The following is a 15325-nucleotide window of genomic DNA, read 5'->3' on the forward strand; positions in this document are numbered from 1 at the left end:
TTATGACTAAATAGGCAGACAGAGTTGGGTCAACAGCATTAGTAATTAAGTGGGCCAAGTGCGACATCAGAGGTAATTTTTTCATTTGCCACCTTATCTGTGCAGCTAATTTGCATGTGACAATTGTGTTGGTTATAATGAATCAGTGCTAGAAGGAAGAGAGGATAAAAATAGCGTAAGTTCTTCCTACAAGGATCCTTGTCCCAGCTATCGGTATTGTTTAATTATCACTATACTTTAATTAACTGAAAGGTCTGTGACTATATGTTCATTTGAATATCAGTATTTGAAAAGCTTTTGATGGCACTGTTTACTTCAGGTTCACTTCTGGAAGAGCTGAATGTGAAGCAGAGAGAGATCTTTAAAACACAGGTAGAGTGGGACTAGGGGTCTGTTTGGACTCCTTTTTAAACTGACCCTTCTTACATCACCTTCTATCTTTATGCACAGTTTGTAAATTAGGGCTCTGAATTGCTATCACCTCACTCTTATCTATAAATGAAATACCCTTTTTTAATTAACATCTCAATAGTAGTTTATTATTACTTCCTGACAAAATGACGGCAATATGGGAAACTTTCTTCCAGTTTTCTCTTAGGTTTTATGGGATTTTTAAATGCTAAGAAAGTCATAAATGTAGACTGACAGTAGAGCAAAGTGAGGACTGAGAATGTGTATTAGTAGTTTAAAAGGAAAATAATTTTAGAATAATATTATCAAATTATTATTTTGCAACTTGCTCAGTCATTTCTTCCTAGCATTTTTATAATCAAGCTCTTCTCCTCAAGGCAAAATTTCATGCTTCTACAGGGGATTTTTCTAACATAGTCTTGTCAGGTTTGTAGGTGAAATAACAACTTTGGCTGTTTCTCCAGGAATCTGATAGATCTTTCTGACCTCAAAGTACAAGTTAAGCATTTCACTCAATAATCATTCTTACAGATCTTGCTTTCATGTTAACAGTGGCAATATAGCAAGAGGCAACCTTTTCTCTCATATTGAAGCTTGCTAAATTTTGGTTGTTTGCCAGTTCTTGTTTGGAAATGAAATGCGTGACACACTCGCCTGGAATTTTTGCACTAATAAGAAGCAGTTTTCATTATTGAAAACTACATTTCTCTAGTCATTTTTGCAAGCCTCTAAGAAATAAACTGTTTTACCTTGTGGAAAAGCTATGTTGTGATGAAAATTTATAAACCTTCTGGCATATCATTTAGACAATGAAAAATAAAAAGTCCTGGTTATTCAATGTGTCCTTAATCATTTTGTGAGATTTCTTTAATTTGTTCCCAGCCAGAGGACAGTTTAGATGTCAACTATTTCAATGGGATGCAGTTTGGAAGGATATTAGGATTAGCTGATCGAGAAGTGAAGCAATTCGGAATGAAGAAGAGGCTGTTTTAAGTGAGCCCTTGAGGATGTGTTTCGTAACAGCCCTTGTTCCCATTGGTACCAGGTGCCTGCTCCCCTGCTCCCTTCCTTCCCAGTTATGCATGTGGGGTAGAAGGGGTAAGGAACATTAGAGGTCTTTGATGCTGTTCGTCTGTTTTCTATGTCTGACTTCAGTCTCCAAGTGTGTACAATGGAAGAACATTCCCATCTGCCCCTGCCCTGCTCCCACCTCACTTATCTGAGTGGCAGGAATGATGGTACTCTCAGATACCTCAGCTAACTGTACCACCTCCCAAATTATCTTTTTTTCCTTTCTATGCCAAGTCATATTTCCAGCAACCCCAAAAACCCCAGTATGAGACCTGTTGCCCCAACTCCATTCAGATCCCCCAGCTGTGCTCCTGCAGTGTCAGATCTCAGGAAGCCAGTGGGAGATACAGTGCAAATATAAGATTTGGATGGATATTACTACCTGGGCAGCTAGGAGAGGGCAAAAGAGAGCATATTGTGCTCCCCAAGCAACAAGAGTGATGCATCCACTGGTGCTACCCCATCAGTCCTGTATTTACCTCCCTTACCCACACCAACCTTGGTCCTGGGCAAACCAATTCCCAATACACCAAAAGCATAAAAATGTTTCCAGAAGTTGTTGCCACTTCTAGTAGCATTTGGCTTCTCCAGTTGAACTTGATCTCAATAATGTCTGCTCAGCAAATGGATTCAGCTCAGCCTGGGGGGTGGCAGCTTTTACAGGGCTTTAGGCACCAGATTCACTACTTTTCCTCCTCTAGCTGATATAATTGAGCATAGAAAAAGCTGAGTTAGTTGGTATTGCCAGCCTATCTCCAGAACTTTCCCAAATCTTCTATTCCTTACATAACAATCTTTTCTTTTGTAAGAGATAAAAAAGCTTCAAATGCAAAATTAATTTTTTTCTTTCTCTTTTTTAAGCCATTTTTTACTCAGTTTACATAAACTGATGCATATGCATTTACCTCCCCACTGAGGGTTTTTTCCACAACTTTGATTGCAATGAAAATCTTTAAAACCTCTTTCCAACCTTCATCAGGCTTTCAGTCTGGTAGCTGAGGTGAAGAACAAGAATAAGACCAAAAAGCATGTGCAGGTCATTTGTTCCCCACATCCCCTCTCTTTCACCTTCAGTGGTTGAATTTTCAGATAAGTCTAGTGATATATCTTCCAGCTGTTTTAAAGCTTCTGTACTATTTTTATTTTATTTAAATGACAGAACCAGACATTGAAATTTTTCACCGTAGGTCTCATGCACAGAAAATATCAGAAAGATTAAAAACATAGGTACAAAAGGGGGACAATGAGAAACAGTTATGCCTGTCAGCCTAATATCTAAAGATTCTGTATACCTATATCTGTACTTACCTACATTTGGAATCTGGTATAAAGGTCTAATCCAGCATTTTTGGGAAAGGCTATATTAACTTCAGCTACAGAGTGCCAGAGGTGATTTTGTCTGGAGCATCCCAAATAAATGCCACTGAAACCTTTATCTCGTAATGTACCATTATGTGTTTTGTTCTGAACATATTTATAGGAACTATCTCAGATTTTGGCAAAATTTCTGGGTTTTTTTAAATTGTGTTGTTTTTCATATGGCTCCAGTCTCCCACATGCAGCTTCGTTTTTCCTTCCTTCATGAGCCCAACTGTTCTGTGAAACTTCTGCCTTCTTACTCAGGAGATTGGCTTCCTGCATGTGCCTACAGGGAAAAAGATGATATTTCTTAGAGTTGTGCAGAACCACAAATCCCAGGGGGGTCAGCTACACTTTTTACTAATGGGAACTTCAGAGCGAGAATCTTTCTAATTTATAAGACTATTTCTTATGCATTAACAAGTCAGGAACTCCAACAGTGTAAGCTGAAGGGAATAAGATCTGAATCTGTCCCAGTATAAGCAATTTTGATACATTCTTAGTGCTTTAATTCCAAGAAGTAAGTTTTCCTTCCAACTAAGTTTTCCTATAGACTTAAGAAACCACAATATCACGAAGCCTCTTATGTTTTTATTACATAATAAAAGCATATTAACCTCAGTACAGATGGCTGTCCTATATTTCCTATTATAAGAACCTGTTCTGTATATAAGCATATCAAAGTTAAATCTTTGGACTCACATTCCCTAGGTGTCTACTAGAATAATTTCTTTTTGGTGCATGTTTCAGCTAACAAAGCTGTTTTTAAGGCCGAAATAATGTGAAAAGACATTCTTGCATTAATATAAATTTTAATTACATTTACCATGTCGCCTCTGTAAAGTTAATCGAGGTTAAATTTGGCCCAGTTTATAATAAATGTGTGCATGGCAGCTAAGAGCAGGGAGAGAATTTCTCTTCTTGTCTCTGATCTGCTGCAGAAGGAAGTGAGGTTTTCCTCATTCTCAATGTAGGAGCCTATGGAAGGAGACTGGAGGAGTGCAAGAGGAATCAGGTAAAAAAGGAATCAGAGACTGGGATTAAGGAGAGAACAGACACCAGGGAGATAGGAATAAGGGAGACTGTTTTTCTCTCTTCACAGGCCTGTCTGCAAAGCAGACAGCAGCTTTCTACTACTGTCAGTTTACTCCTCTACATTAAGCAATAGTAGGTACATACCGACTATCTAAAGTTTCCTGGTTTGCTCTAGTGGAAAGATGAAGAGCTGGTTTAGCTCCATGGCAGGAGACAATTAAGTCTGTTTTACAGAAGAGATGAGTGTCTGCTACTGTTGACACTGATGGTAACACAGAGGAAAAGCTCCAAAATCTGAGCACACTGAAAGACCGGGTTGTTGCCTTCTCAGACAGGGGACAAGGAGGCAACACAAATTCCAGGCTTTCCCGAGTCCTAAATATTTGATTTTGTAACCTCGACATACTTTAAAAAATATATAACGCCAACTGCAAAGAAACAAAATATATTAACTAATACATAAGGAAAACCAATAGTAAAGTATTAATAAAATAATGCTGTCTCTGCTATGCAGCAACTTTCTGTAAATAGACAGGATTTTTCCTGTACCTAAGTGTTAGTTGAATTGAGTTTTAAATATTGCAGTATTTGAAGCTGGATGCCAAGGTTACTGACACCAGTAAACAATGTGTAGTAGCTCAGTGATGAGCATACCGTGATTGTGTATAAACATCATGCAGTCATAAAAGGTGAAATCTGAAAAACGGTGAAATGAAGTGAAAGCAATAGCTGTAAACAAAATAGCTGCGTTTATTAAAATGAAGGAAGATGTATAGTCTTTGTTTTGGACTGGATCCTCACTTGGCTCAGTTTACTTTAGTTCATTTATGCCAGCTATTTCCAGCAGCTGGAGAATCCAGCCTAAAATGGAAGGTTTTTTTCCCCGCTTCTTCCTGTAAGTTTACAGCCTCCTTTAGCTTATTTAAAGGAGAAAGGAAGAAAGGGGAAATTATATTGTGTGTGTGTTTACCAGGGAGATGAAGGGAGTGTTAACCCCACCTCATCACTATCACTGTTTGCACAGCCTGCGCTGGGTGCACTCCTACCCCGTGTGATGTACTTAAACTGCGGTGATTGCACAGCTTCTCCCTTTAGAGCAGGTCTCTGCCTGCCCCTCTTCTGAATGCTGCACACAAATTCTTTCAGGATGTGATTTGCAGACTTGTAGTCTTAAATCATACCACTTACTGTGCAATATAATTTTAAATGTAATAGCTTCGCAAAGTTTCCATGATTGCCTTAAAAAGACCTCCCCTAGATTTTGCAGGATACTCTGCAGAGTAGCACTTGAGAGTCCTCGAGAGTACATCTGTAAACTGATCAGTCCATCTGAAAAGAGTGAAGATTTAGCAGCTGAACAGGGTGAAGTATTGCATATACCAGTGTGCTTTCTGAAAGAAAGCTGTGTTGCTGTGGGACAGGAGGGTTCATATTCAGAAAGAATTCACATCCGTTATTAAGCCCTGATTCAGCAAAGTATTTAAGCATGTTCTATTATGCGCCTATTAGCTTTTCATTTTGCTGCTGCTTAATAGCTCTACTGAGTCAAAAGCAGCAAGCCAAATGGAAAGGTGGAGACGAAGTTTTTCATGGATTTGCTCACATAAAGGCTATTTCGTGATGATGTTAAATGAGTACAAATAATAAGAATTCTTGCTTCTAGCAAATTAGTGTCATGGGACTCCAACAGGGCTAAGAGTTCAGACAGGCCATCTGTTTTTTGAAGGTTTTGCTCACAACTGTAATAGTTAGAAGCTTTTTAAATAAATAAATAAATAAATAAATAGGTAGGAGGTTTGGGCTGAAATTAGATAGTCTAAAAAGACAATACAAGATTGCCAGCCTACTTGAAACCATCTTGATTTGATCCCTTGCTGCAATTCCATTTTCGAGAAACTGTTGTGCCTCCTGTAATTCCCAGTAGTCACTGCCAGCTAATCAAGCACCTTAACCTTCAAATGCTGAACTTACTGTCTAGGTGGTGTCAGATGCCTTGAACCTAGGAGTCGTCTTAACCTGTTTGTGGAGCTAGAGGTCCTCTCCTACTGGTAGCAACTCCTCAGAATAGAGGCTTGAATTGTGGACTTTTGTGGATGCTTATTTTGTGTATTGTTTGAACAGATGGCCTTCTTCAGCTGTTTGCATGTTAGGAGTTATTTGATCTGCCCACAAACATGGAGATAAGAGCAGTGATGGGTGAAGTTAGGACCAGACTGGTACAATTAAATTCAGGGGATGGGGACTGTATGGGGTGTGTTGATGCCACTCCTCGTCTTTAGTTTCTTCACCATTTTACTAACAAGGAACTAAATAATTTTATCCTCATCCACTCTGTTGATCTTATTCTGTGCTAAGTCTGGAGAAAAATGAGCATCGTATGTAGCTTGGCAAAACAGGAGGGGAATGAAAAAATGAAGTTTCTGAACATTTCTCTTGTCTCATCCCTCATTTCAATCAAATGAAAGAAGGTTCACATCTAGTATTTGGCTTGAGTGAGAGCTATAGTTTCTCCACTGACAGTGCCGCCAGCAGTATAGTAACTGTCCCTGAGCTCAAACGCCTTCCACCGTATTTTGTCATCATAAAAATGAATGCAATCATCAGTAATTTATGATTGTCGTTGGATACTACAAGTTAAACAAAATGTTCTCTTTTAAACAGACCAGAAAGGCTCGTTTCAGGCTACTGAAGGCATCTGCTATTTTTTTATTTTTATTCTACCTTTTTTTTCCATTTTAGGGAAGCAATGTAATGGAGGACCAGGATCTCCTGGAAATAGGAATCCTTAACTCTGGACACAGACAGAGAATACTCCAAGCAATCCAGCTTCTCCCAAAGGTATAGTTTCTGTTGTTATCAAGCAAGGGAACTCACACCTCTAGCTTTCACATTACCTTAAACACTTTTTTGAATGGAGAAAAATGTCACTTTCTACTGGTTCTGTAGACATGTTTTTTGCATATGCAAATGTGGCATAACATAATGTCATTGCATTGAACTCACTTTGTATAGATGTAATTGACAGACAGAGCAAAGGAGAGGAAAATCTGTGATTTGAAGTGATGGCTGTTTAGAATTTATTTTAATTATTTTTGGCTTTTCAATCTGTTTATAGACTGTCGCTACATATGTGTAAATAAGGCTGTCAATGAATGCCAGGTGTTTGTCTTGACATAGCAGTTGACCTGGAAATAGTTTGCCCCTTATATCAGTATTCTCAAAAGCCTTGGATGAAACATCGTTTTCCTAATACCTGCCTTTTGTATAAGATGTGGAGACTTCCTGCAGGCTTCATATTTGATTTGCTGCTGTGTACATGAATTTTGCTTCTCAGCTGTGGACAGAATAACTTGCAGTCATTTTTCCAATCATTTTTGGTGCTAGCTGATTTAAACTATAGATTTTAAAATCAGTGATAGAATGGGATTTTTCTGATATTTTGTATACCAGAATATATCAGTGGAGGCTTCTACTAGCATTCCAAACAAGAGAGATAGAGGACCTAACATGAAAACACTATTTGATTTTGCCACACCAGTAAGGCTCAGAAGGCTGCCAAATGTAATGCACGTACTTAGTGCAAGTTACTAGGGCAGGAATAAAACCTAATGTAAAGTGCGTAGAGTGTTCTGGAAGCAGCATGTGTAGACTAATTGAGGTAAATAGAGATTAGTCTGCCTGCAGTTTGATAATACTGGAGAATTAGGAGAGTTATTAAAGGAATTTCAGTCTACAATATGAGGCTGGCATTGCTGGAAGAGGCATTTTGATGCATCGTGACTTACTGGATGGATCACTTGTAAAAGAGAACAAGGGTTTCTTTTATATGGGAAAAATTAGAAGTTGTGGGCAATTTTTGTATCTGGATATGTTAGTCTGTCCATATATAGTACAACATGAGTCTGCACTGAAACACTGAAGATTATTAAAGACAATAATATTCCACATACCATATTAGACAAGTAACATAAATGGTAAAAGTAGTAGGGTATATGAAAGTAGCATTTGGTGAATTACAATACGCGTTTAATGTTTACCTATGAATTTATGAATTTTTCAGCAATGCTATCATTCAAACAAGATTTTGTAATCTTAATCCCTGCTCTTAGCTGATGGAGTATTTGTTCTGTTTTTCGTACTTCTTAGAGAGATCACTATTCTTGTTTAAATTTTCCAAAATTAGTTAATGGATTGTTAATACATAATAATTGTAGTGCTATCTGCACTCAGTAACTGGTGTTTACGAAAACGTTTTTAATAATGTCTGCTTTTGGAGAGTATACTAATGCTGAGACCAGATTCTGTCACAAAACTCCAACTGAGATCTTTTTAAAATGTGCCTAATGTGAGAAAGGAGAACAGAATCAAGGTCTAGAAATACTCTTGAAACCAGTTGAGAAGAAGATGGTTATGCAGTTACTTGGAAGAATCAACATTAAGTAATTAAGTAACGCAGAACAGCTTGAAGCCTGGGCTGAGTAACGGTGGCGTGGTCTTTAGCAGCTTCCCTGTTAAACTAGAATAAACAGTCCTTAGGGACCAAGTTTTTAATGTGTCTGATGCAAGAATGTTACACCGAATGAAAGGCAGTTGAAAACTGAAACTATGCATCACATTTCTTCACTTAAATGACTCAGCAACACAAGAGAGCTTACATAGTAAAAAATTCATAATTTCCTATTCAAAATTGAGCTCTCTTGAAGGCGCAGCTGTCGGAATAGTTATGGGGCCCAAAAATTGGGATCATGGTAAGTTTCATCTGATATAACCTCCCCTTGATGTATTCCCAACAGCTTGCTGAAGGTCTAAAAATCTTTCACATCCTGCAAGGAACTGTCAAACATTTCTGTATTTGTCTTTGTTTGTTGACAAGTTCATCTCTGTCATCATGCATTCAAAATATTTCCTACAGTCTAAATAATTTAAGATCTCACACCATAGTTGGACTCTCACTAATTTGAATCTGGTTAGATAAAAATTCTTTTAGTTTTTTTTGGTTTGAACATGTACCTTTTTTATGTTCCTCATTTAATTTAAAACTTGATGACTCCTTGTGTTTTAGTACTTAATAACATTGGTGATGATATTATTCTGAGTTTTACTATCAATGTTTCCTGTCTTGTGTTATTTTTTATGGAAGTTACGTGTTTTAAAAAACATCTGTGGATAAGCACTTCCTTAGAGCCATCTACTCAGGCAGTATTAATAAGCTCAGAGCGTAAAAATCAAGCAACAAATCTATTGTCAGGGTTTTAAAATACTCTTTTTAAAAAAAAAAAAAAAAAAAGCTCTTTTTTAAATTCTCCTCGACAATTCTCCTCTGCAGCCTGAAAATGCAACAGGCATTTAGTGGCTGAAAAGAAAGACTGTCTTTTTCTACTCTTAATTGCTGGTGTCCTAAAGAGTGATGAATTCCTTTATTTCAAACGCCAGTAGCTTGTTTAGGAAACTCTTTCTAGAGCTTGATCTAGTTTTTAATGGGAAGAAACCCCATATCTGTCGAAATGTAGATGAATTAATCTTTGTAGTTTCTTATGCAGTGTTTAACCAGTATTAAAAGGTATGTTTACCTGGATTTCTCAAAATATTTTTCCTTGATGATTCTGTTTTTGAGGAGAGCATTTCATAAGAGGGTAAACTGATATGTTCGTAAGAGACAGGCAGAGTTGAAATCTCTCAGATTTCTGCTTTTTGAAATGCCTTTTATTTTTGTTGGAGTACAGCTAGTAGCCCAAATTCTTATCTCACCCTAATGTAATTTAAGTTATTCAAGTTTCACATTAATATTAACTAGAGCACTTTATGGCTTATTATTATTAGATAAGGTCAAGACACTCCAGTAGAAATATAATTTCTGAAAGTTAATTCTTGAAATGGAAATATTTTGTACATGACATCAGTCTTAGAGCAAATTTTGTAGCAGACTTTGATATTGCATTTAAGATTTTTTTTGTGTCAAACGAATTAAATCAATAGAAGTTTGGAGAAAGATTCATTTTATTAAAAGGATGTTCAGACATGTCAAGAGAGAGAGAAAACATCTAAAAAGATACTGAAGTTGCAAATACGAGGACTTGAGAAAAGAAATTAATACTGAGAAAAGAATTGTGTGTGGGATATGCTTAAATGACTAAGAAAGTACTGGCAGTCATAATGTAACATTTTAGCCACACTTAAGTGACACAGGAAACTAGGGAGCATTCTGAAGTTATTTTGGTATCCAAAACCTATGTGCAAGTGACTTCCTGACGGGTTCCTGAAAAGCCAAAATGTTTTTGAAAAATAAGAATTATCCTAACTTATCTGAGAACTTAGATGAGAAAAAGGATTGGGTTTGTGTGGGATGCTCAGTGTATGGCTTCTTCTCCCAGCACATAATGGGAACATTCTCTCATTTGACAGATGGAAGAAAGATGTTAGCTGAAAGCAGCTTTCTCCTGGCTTCAGAGCTATTCTTAAAGTATGCAGCTTGTTCCTTCCTGCATGGGGAGGTCTCAGCACAAAGCAAGTTTGGGAATCTTATAGCAGTGGTGTACAGGCAGCCATCCTCTTTCCTGGGTGCTTTGCAGACCCAGACAAGAAGTAGGACATGAGCAGGCTGTGAGTATAGGAGCAGTAAAGCTGTGCTTCCAAAAAGTGCTGGATCTATTACTCATATGTAAAACTCTTTCGTGCAAGCACAGTAAGTCAGGCATTTAGGAAAACAGAACTACTGTGCTTGTGCATGTTAACTATGCTCTGCATGTAACAGAGTATGACCGCATCATATGTCTGCTATTGTTATATTGCTATTGGCTTAGACATCCCAGAGCTCAGCAAGCTCATTTGAATCCTAGTGCTTAATTCTCTCCCATTCAGCACAGCTAATAGGTAGATCATTCCAACTTCCATTCTTAAAGACAATGTCCAAGCTAGGAGATGCGGCAAAGTGGATATTATAAAGTTTATGATCCTGTCCAGCCATGACTCCTTGGTTCTGTACTGCTGGAAGTGAAGATGAAAAACAGAATTCAAAGGAAGTGCTTTCTACCCACTGCTTTTCCTTCTTCTCATGCCTCTGGGAATTACTTTCCTGATTTGGAAAGAGGCCATTCACTTGCTCCTTGCACTGTTTATAAGACCTTTCACCATAAAGACAGAAAAAAGTGTTGGAGTCCAGCATAATGAACTTTTCAACTCTGAAACACGAAGACGTAGTCTACATTATTTAAGTAACGCATCACAATAGATATGGATCAGTAAAACAAGGCGGTTAGATACGTCCATGCTATGCTGTTTACTTCAGACAAGCTTTAAACTGGTCTTATAGACCAGATGTCTCCTCCATGCATGTGCTTCAAAACTTCCTGATGAAGGCTGTCTCACAAACATTTTCCTTCTCAGCTGACCCTATCAGTGAGCCACTCTAGACATGACATGCTGTCATTTATCTGCATCATGTAGATAACAGTAGCATGTCACTGGTTCTGCTACAATTGCCCATACAGTGTCTTATTTCTTTTCCTGCTTCTTTTATACTTTCTTCTTTGTCATTGACTCTGCAATGCCTGCTGCCTGCTCTGAGAATAGTTCAGCAGACAGGGAAATATGCTATAAGAGAGGAAGCATTATTCTCTCTCTATGACAACCAGACTAGGGTGACTGAATGAGCTTAGGCTATCTGCACATCCTTTTGTCTGAGAAAGAAGACACAGACAATTGCTTTCTGGGAGTATTTGATGGTGTGGCTGTTCTGCCTCAGGCCTTCATGCTTCATGTGTTCATGAGCTCCACCAGGGCCACTGATGGGATCCACATTCCCATCTGCAACCTGTCCACAGGCAGCTATAAATCACAAAGACTACCACTCAGTTGTCCTACACCTTTACTCACTAAGGCATGTTTATGAACATATTTTCAGTTCATCAAAAGGACTTCCAATACCCGTACAGTTCATAATTCCAGTGCTGGCTTCAGAAGGACCACTAGCATCTTCCCTACAGGCAGCAATAGTGTTACCATCATCTGTATACTGCCTGCCTCATGGGAAATGCTATGCACCTACGGCATCACCAGGTCATGAGGCCGTGCATGTCCAGAAATGGAGCAAGTATCCAGTTTAACTGTAATTCTGTCACATGCTGTGTGAAAGGACACTTTGGCTTTCACCATCTGCCTGCAAGATAGCAGGCTGCTTGACAGTCTGGACACAAACATTTCCAATATTTCTCACACTATACATTTGGGCTGTGTTTTTAACAGACTGAAATAGCAAAGACCAGTTTCTTGAATACCCAAAAGCATGGCTCTCTGTTCTCTTGGAATCTTCTCAGAGCATCAAGGATGGCACTTGTTTCTAGGCCCCTGCACCTTCACAGATAAAGCAAAGACCAACCAGGAGTGACTGGAGTAAGATAAGGAAAATGTGATTAACACTGAATGTCTTTTGCAGTGTTTCAAATGTAATGGGAAGATCACAAAGAAATGGATCTCTGTCTCCTTGTGTCACTTAATTTCTAAGCCCACGCCCACCTCCACACAAAAGGAGCAGAGATGTCTTCAGGGCCCCTGAGTCTTAATTGCTTCACCTATTCACTCCTCAATGGCACTGGGTTGATAGACATGAGTATTCTGCCTATTGGTGTGTGGCTGTTAACTTCTGTCTCCAGTGCCATCTGGAAACTGTGCAGATCATTTCACCATCGAAAAATTCCAGTTGGAGCTGCTGGAAGATGGTTGGTGAGGTGGGAGGCGTGAAAGGCTAGCAAGACCTATGTAAGTGATGCCATGACTTGGGGAGAGAAGAAGAGTAAGACTTGAAGGCAGTTAAAGATTCAGGGCTGACTAGGTCAGAGGGTACTTTTCTATGATCCCTCTCACCACGAAACCCTTCTTTATGTCCTCCTCCTCCTCCTCCAGTGAGATAACAGCTTTTGTCCCATCCCCTCCCACTTTTCATCTAGCAAGAGAAATGATTCATCTTCCCTGAGCCTATGCCTTTGGTTGAAACACACCATTCAGAGAATGACTCTCCCCTTTCAGTCTTATGATGGGCTGTTAGTGCATTATATTCAAGGCATTGTTCCCCAGAGGGCCCCAAGCTTTACCTCTTCAGTCTCAGAAATGACCTCTGTCTGCACAGGATGCCATGGCCAAGTCCTCTGTAGCTGTCTCACATGCAGAGGTCCAAAGGTCTCCAGAGAGGCACCAAGGTGGTTGCATGAAAGCATGCCTGTAAAGCTCTAGTTCTGTGCACTGAGGTGCCAACAAATATCCACAGGACTGCTTGTAGAAATTACAGGAACTCTTGAGATCAAAGGCCATAGCTTCCACCTAGTCCACAAATTCCAGATTTAGCTATTCTTCAGATAGCATTATATGCAACTGAAGCATCCTGAACTGTTGCATACCTCATCCTCAGTAATACTGAGTGAAACCTTTTCTTCCCTTTTCCCAGACATCATGTCTGATGAATAACTAGGAGGTCTTTTCAGTCTTCAGGATGTGGATCTGTTTAAATTTTCCCAGGGAAAAAAAAAAAAAAGAAAGTGTGTGTGCATCTACTTTCCTTTAAATTCAGAAGACAGATTCCAACTGCAAAATCACAGAAAGGGGGCCTATTGCAATGCTGGCAGTCTTAGCTAGGAAACTCTGAACTCAGTTCATGGTATTCTAGATTTATCATTGGGGCAGATGGAAGTCTTTTGATTCACGGAAAGAAAAGTCAAACAGTATTAGAACACAAGCTTGAATAGTTAACTTTTTAAATATGTGACAAGGTAAACAGAATAAAAAGCCAAAAGGTTTCTATACAGCTCTTCCTCACCCACTGTGTCTTTGCAGGCAGGTCCCTGTTTTCACACACTGGCTTTCTCAACAGCAGACAAGGCAAAGTTTACTCAGATCTTTAGGGAGTTGTGCCCGGCCCCTGGGAGAGCAGCCTCTCCACCCAATTTCTCAATTTCTGCACCACACTTCAGTCAGCAGCTCCACGTGGTGCCCCTGAGCCAGCCAGGCCCTGTGGTCTTCAGAAGTGTCACTCTCCAAGCCTTTCTTTCACTGCTCCAGAGGAGGAATGACATCCTCTTCCAACAACATGAGCCCAACTGATCACATTTATAAAGCACATAATATATGACACACAACTCACAAAGGCAAAAAAAAAAAAAAAATATACCTCTCCCATATACAGTCATCAGATTGGTACTTGATAATTTCATGCAAGTTCCCAAAAGTGCTGCTTAAATCTCTCAACTAGGCCAGAAGTTTAAAAGAAAGCATTCTGTGCTTGCTAAAAAGATTTCTCGCAAACCAACACAAGTGCACAAGCGTAGATTCACAGTAATCATAGCCATCATTTAAAAAGCTGTGAAAGTCAAGTCATCTCTTTCACCTTATAAAGTAGATAGAAAGCTTGATTTTAATACACACAGTGCTGAGATCCATCAGATAGTGGAGATAATGTGGAGAAAATAGCATTAGTTCCCCATCTGTCTGAGAATATCAGAGAAAACTGGTAATAGACCATGTTACTGAATTCACCTTGATGCTTCTGGTGCATATATGATTATTTTGAAGCTCTGTTCATGTTTATCTGGCTACCTTTCAAGGACAAAAACTCAAGTACCTTATATCCTAAGGTAAAATACTATATAGATATAGCAATGATGCACCTGTAAAAGGTCTGATGTACAGACAGTTTCTTGTATTTCTCAACCCGTTAGGATGATACTTGACATTACTTTTTATTATGAGAAACAGCTCTTTCTGGCTTCTGCTTTCTATTTATTTCAAAGGAAGTGATACTAGAGATAGATCAATAGGGCCTTGGAGAGAAATCTCCTATGCTTTGTGTCTTCTTCCATGCTTCATTTATGTAATATTTATATAATATTTTCTTCAAAGTTTCTTTTTCTCTAAATCCTATGGGCTTCATTCCTAGCCTTTTCCATAGTCGACACACTAAAATAATCTGTTCTTTAAAGATAACAACCAAATGAACTAGTAGCAGTGGCTGTGGAAGAACAAAACTCTCCCTGTTTATGAGCAGTTAATTTCTGAAAGGCTGTCATGACTTGAAGCTTAGAGATATTATGCTGCTCTGAGTCAAACGGTGTGCACATAGCTGCTTAGATGTTTGACACCAGTGGTGCATGTGTTGTTGCTGGTGCAAAATGATTGAAATGTTACACATGGAAATACAGACAGTAGATAGGAGGAGCTTTTTCTTTCTAAAAACAAAATCAATCAGCAAATATCATCAGCAAGGAAGCCTACAGGGTTAAATGATCTGTGAGGGCAGTCTAAGATCATGGTGCAGTATAGAAGAGCCATGACCTATTAATGAGGGCTGGGATAAGATGCAACTAATCCAGAGCCCTAATAAAGTAAAGGGGCAGCACTTCCAGACAGATATTTCAAACTCTTGGCTTTTTTTGATTTAAAAAGTCTGTAACATTTTGTAAGAAAA

General features: G+C 38.7%; 1 protein-coding gene across 9 annotated transcripts in view; it reads left to right on the top strand.

Annotated features, from left to right (window-relative positions):
• ANKS1B (ankyrin repeat and sterile alpha motif domain containing 1B) overlaps positions 1-15325 on the top strand; it is a 434418-nt gene that overhangs the window by 255278 nt on the left and 163815 nt on the right. For all 9 annotated transcript variants that reach the window (XM_065627452.1, XM_065627461.1, XM_065627472.1 and 6 more), the window contains one exon: positions 6616-6714. In XM_065627452.1, coding sequence (XP_065483524.1) covers positions 6616-6714 — 99 coding nt within the window. The remainder of the gene's footprint in view (positions 1-6615; positions 6715-15325) is intronic.

This window comes from Caloenas nicobarica, chromosome 1 (genome assembly GCF_036013445.1).
Source record: "Caloenas nicobarica isolate bCalNic1 chromosome 1, bCalNic1.hap1, whole genome shotgun sequence".
Lineage (NCBI taxonomy): Eukaryota > Metazoa > Chordata > Aves > Columbiformes > Columbidae > Caloenas > Caloenas nicobarica.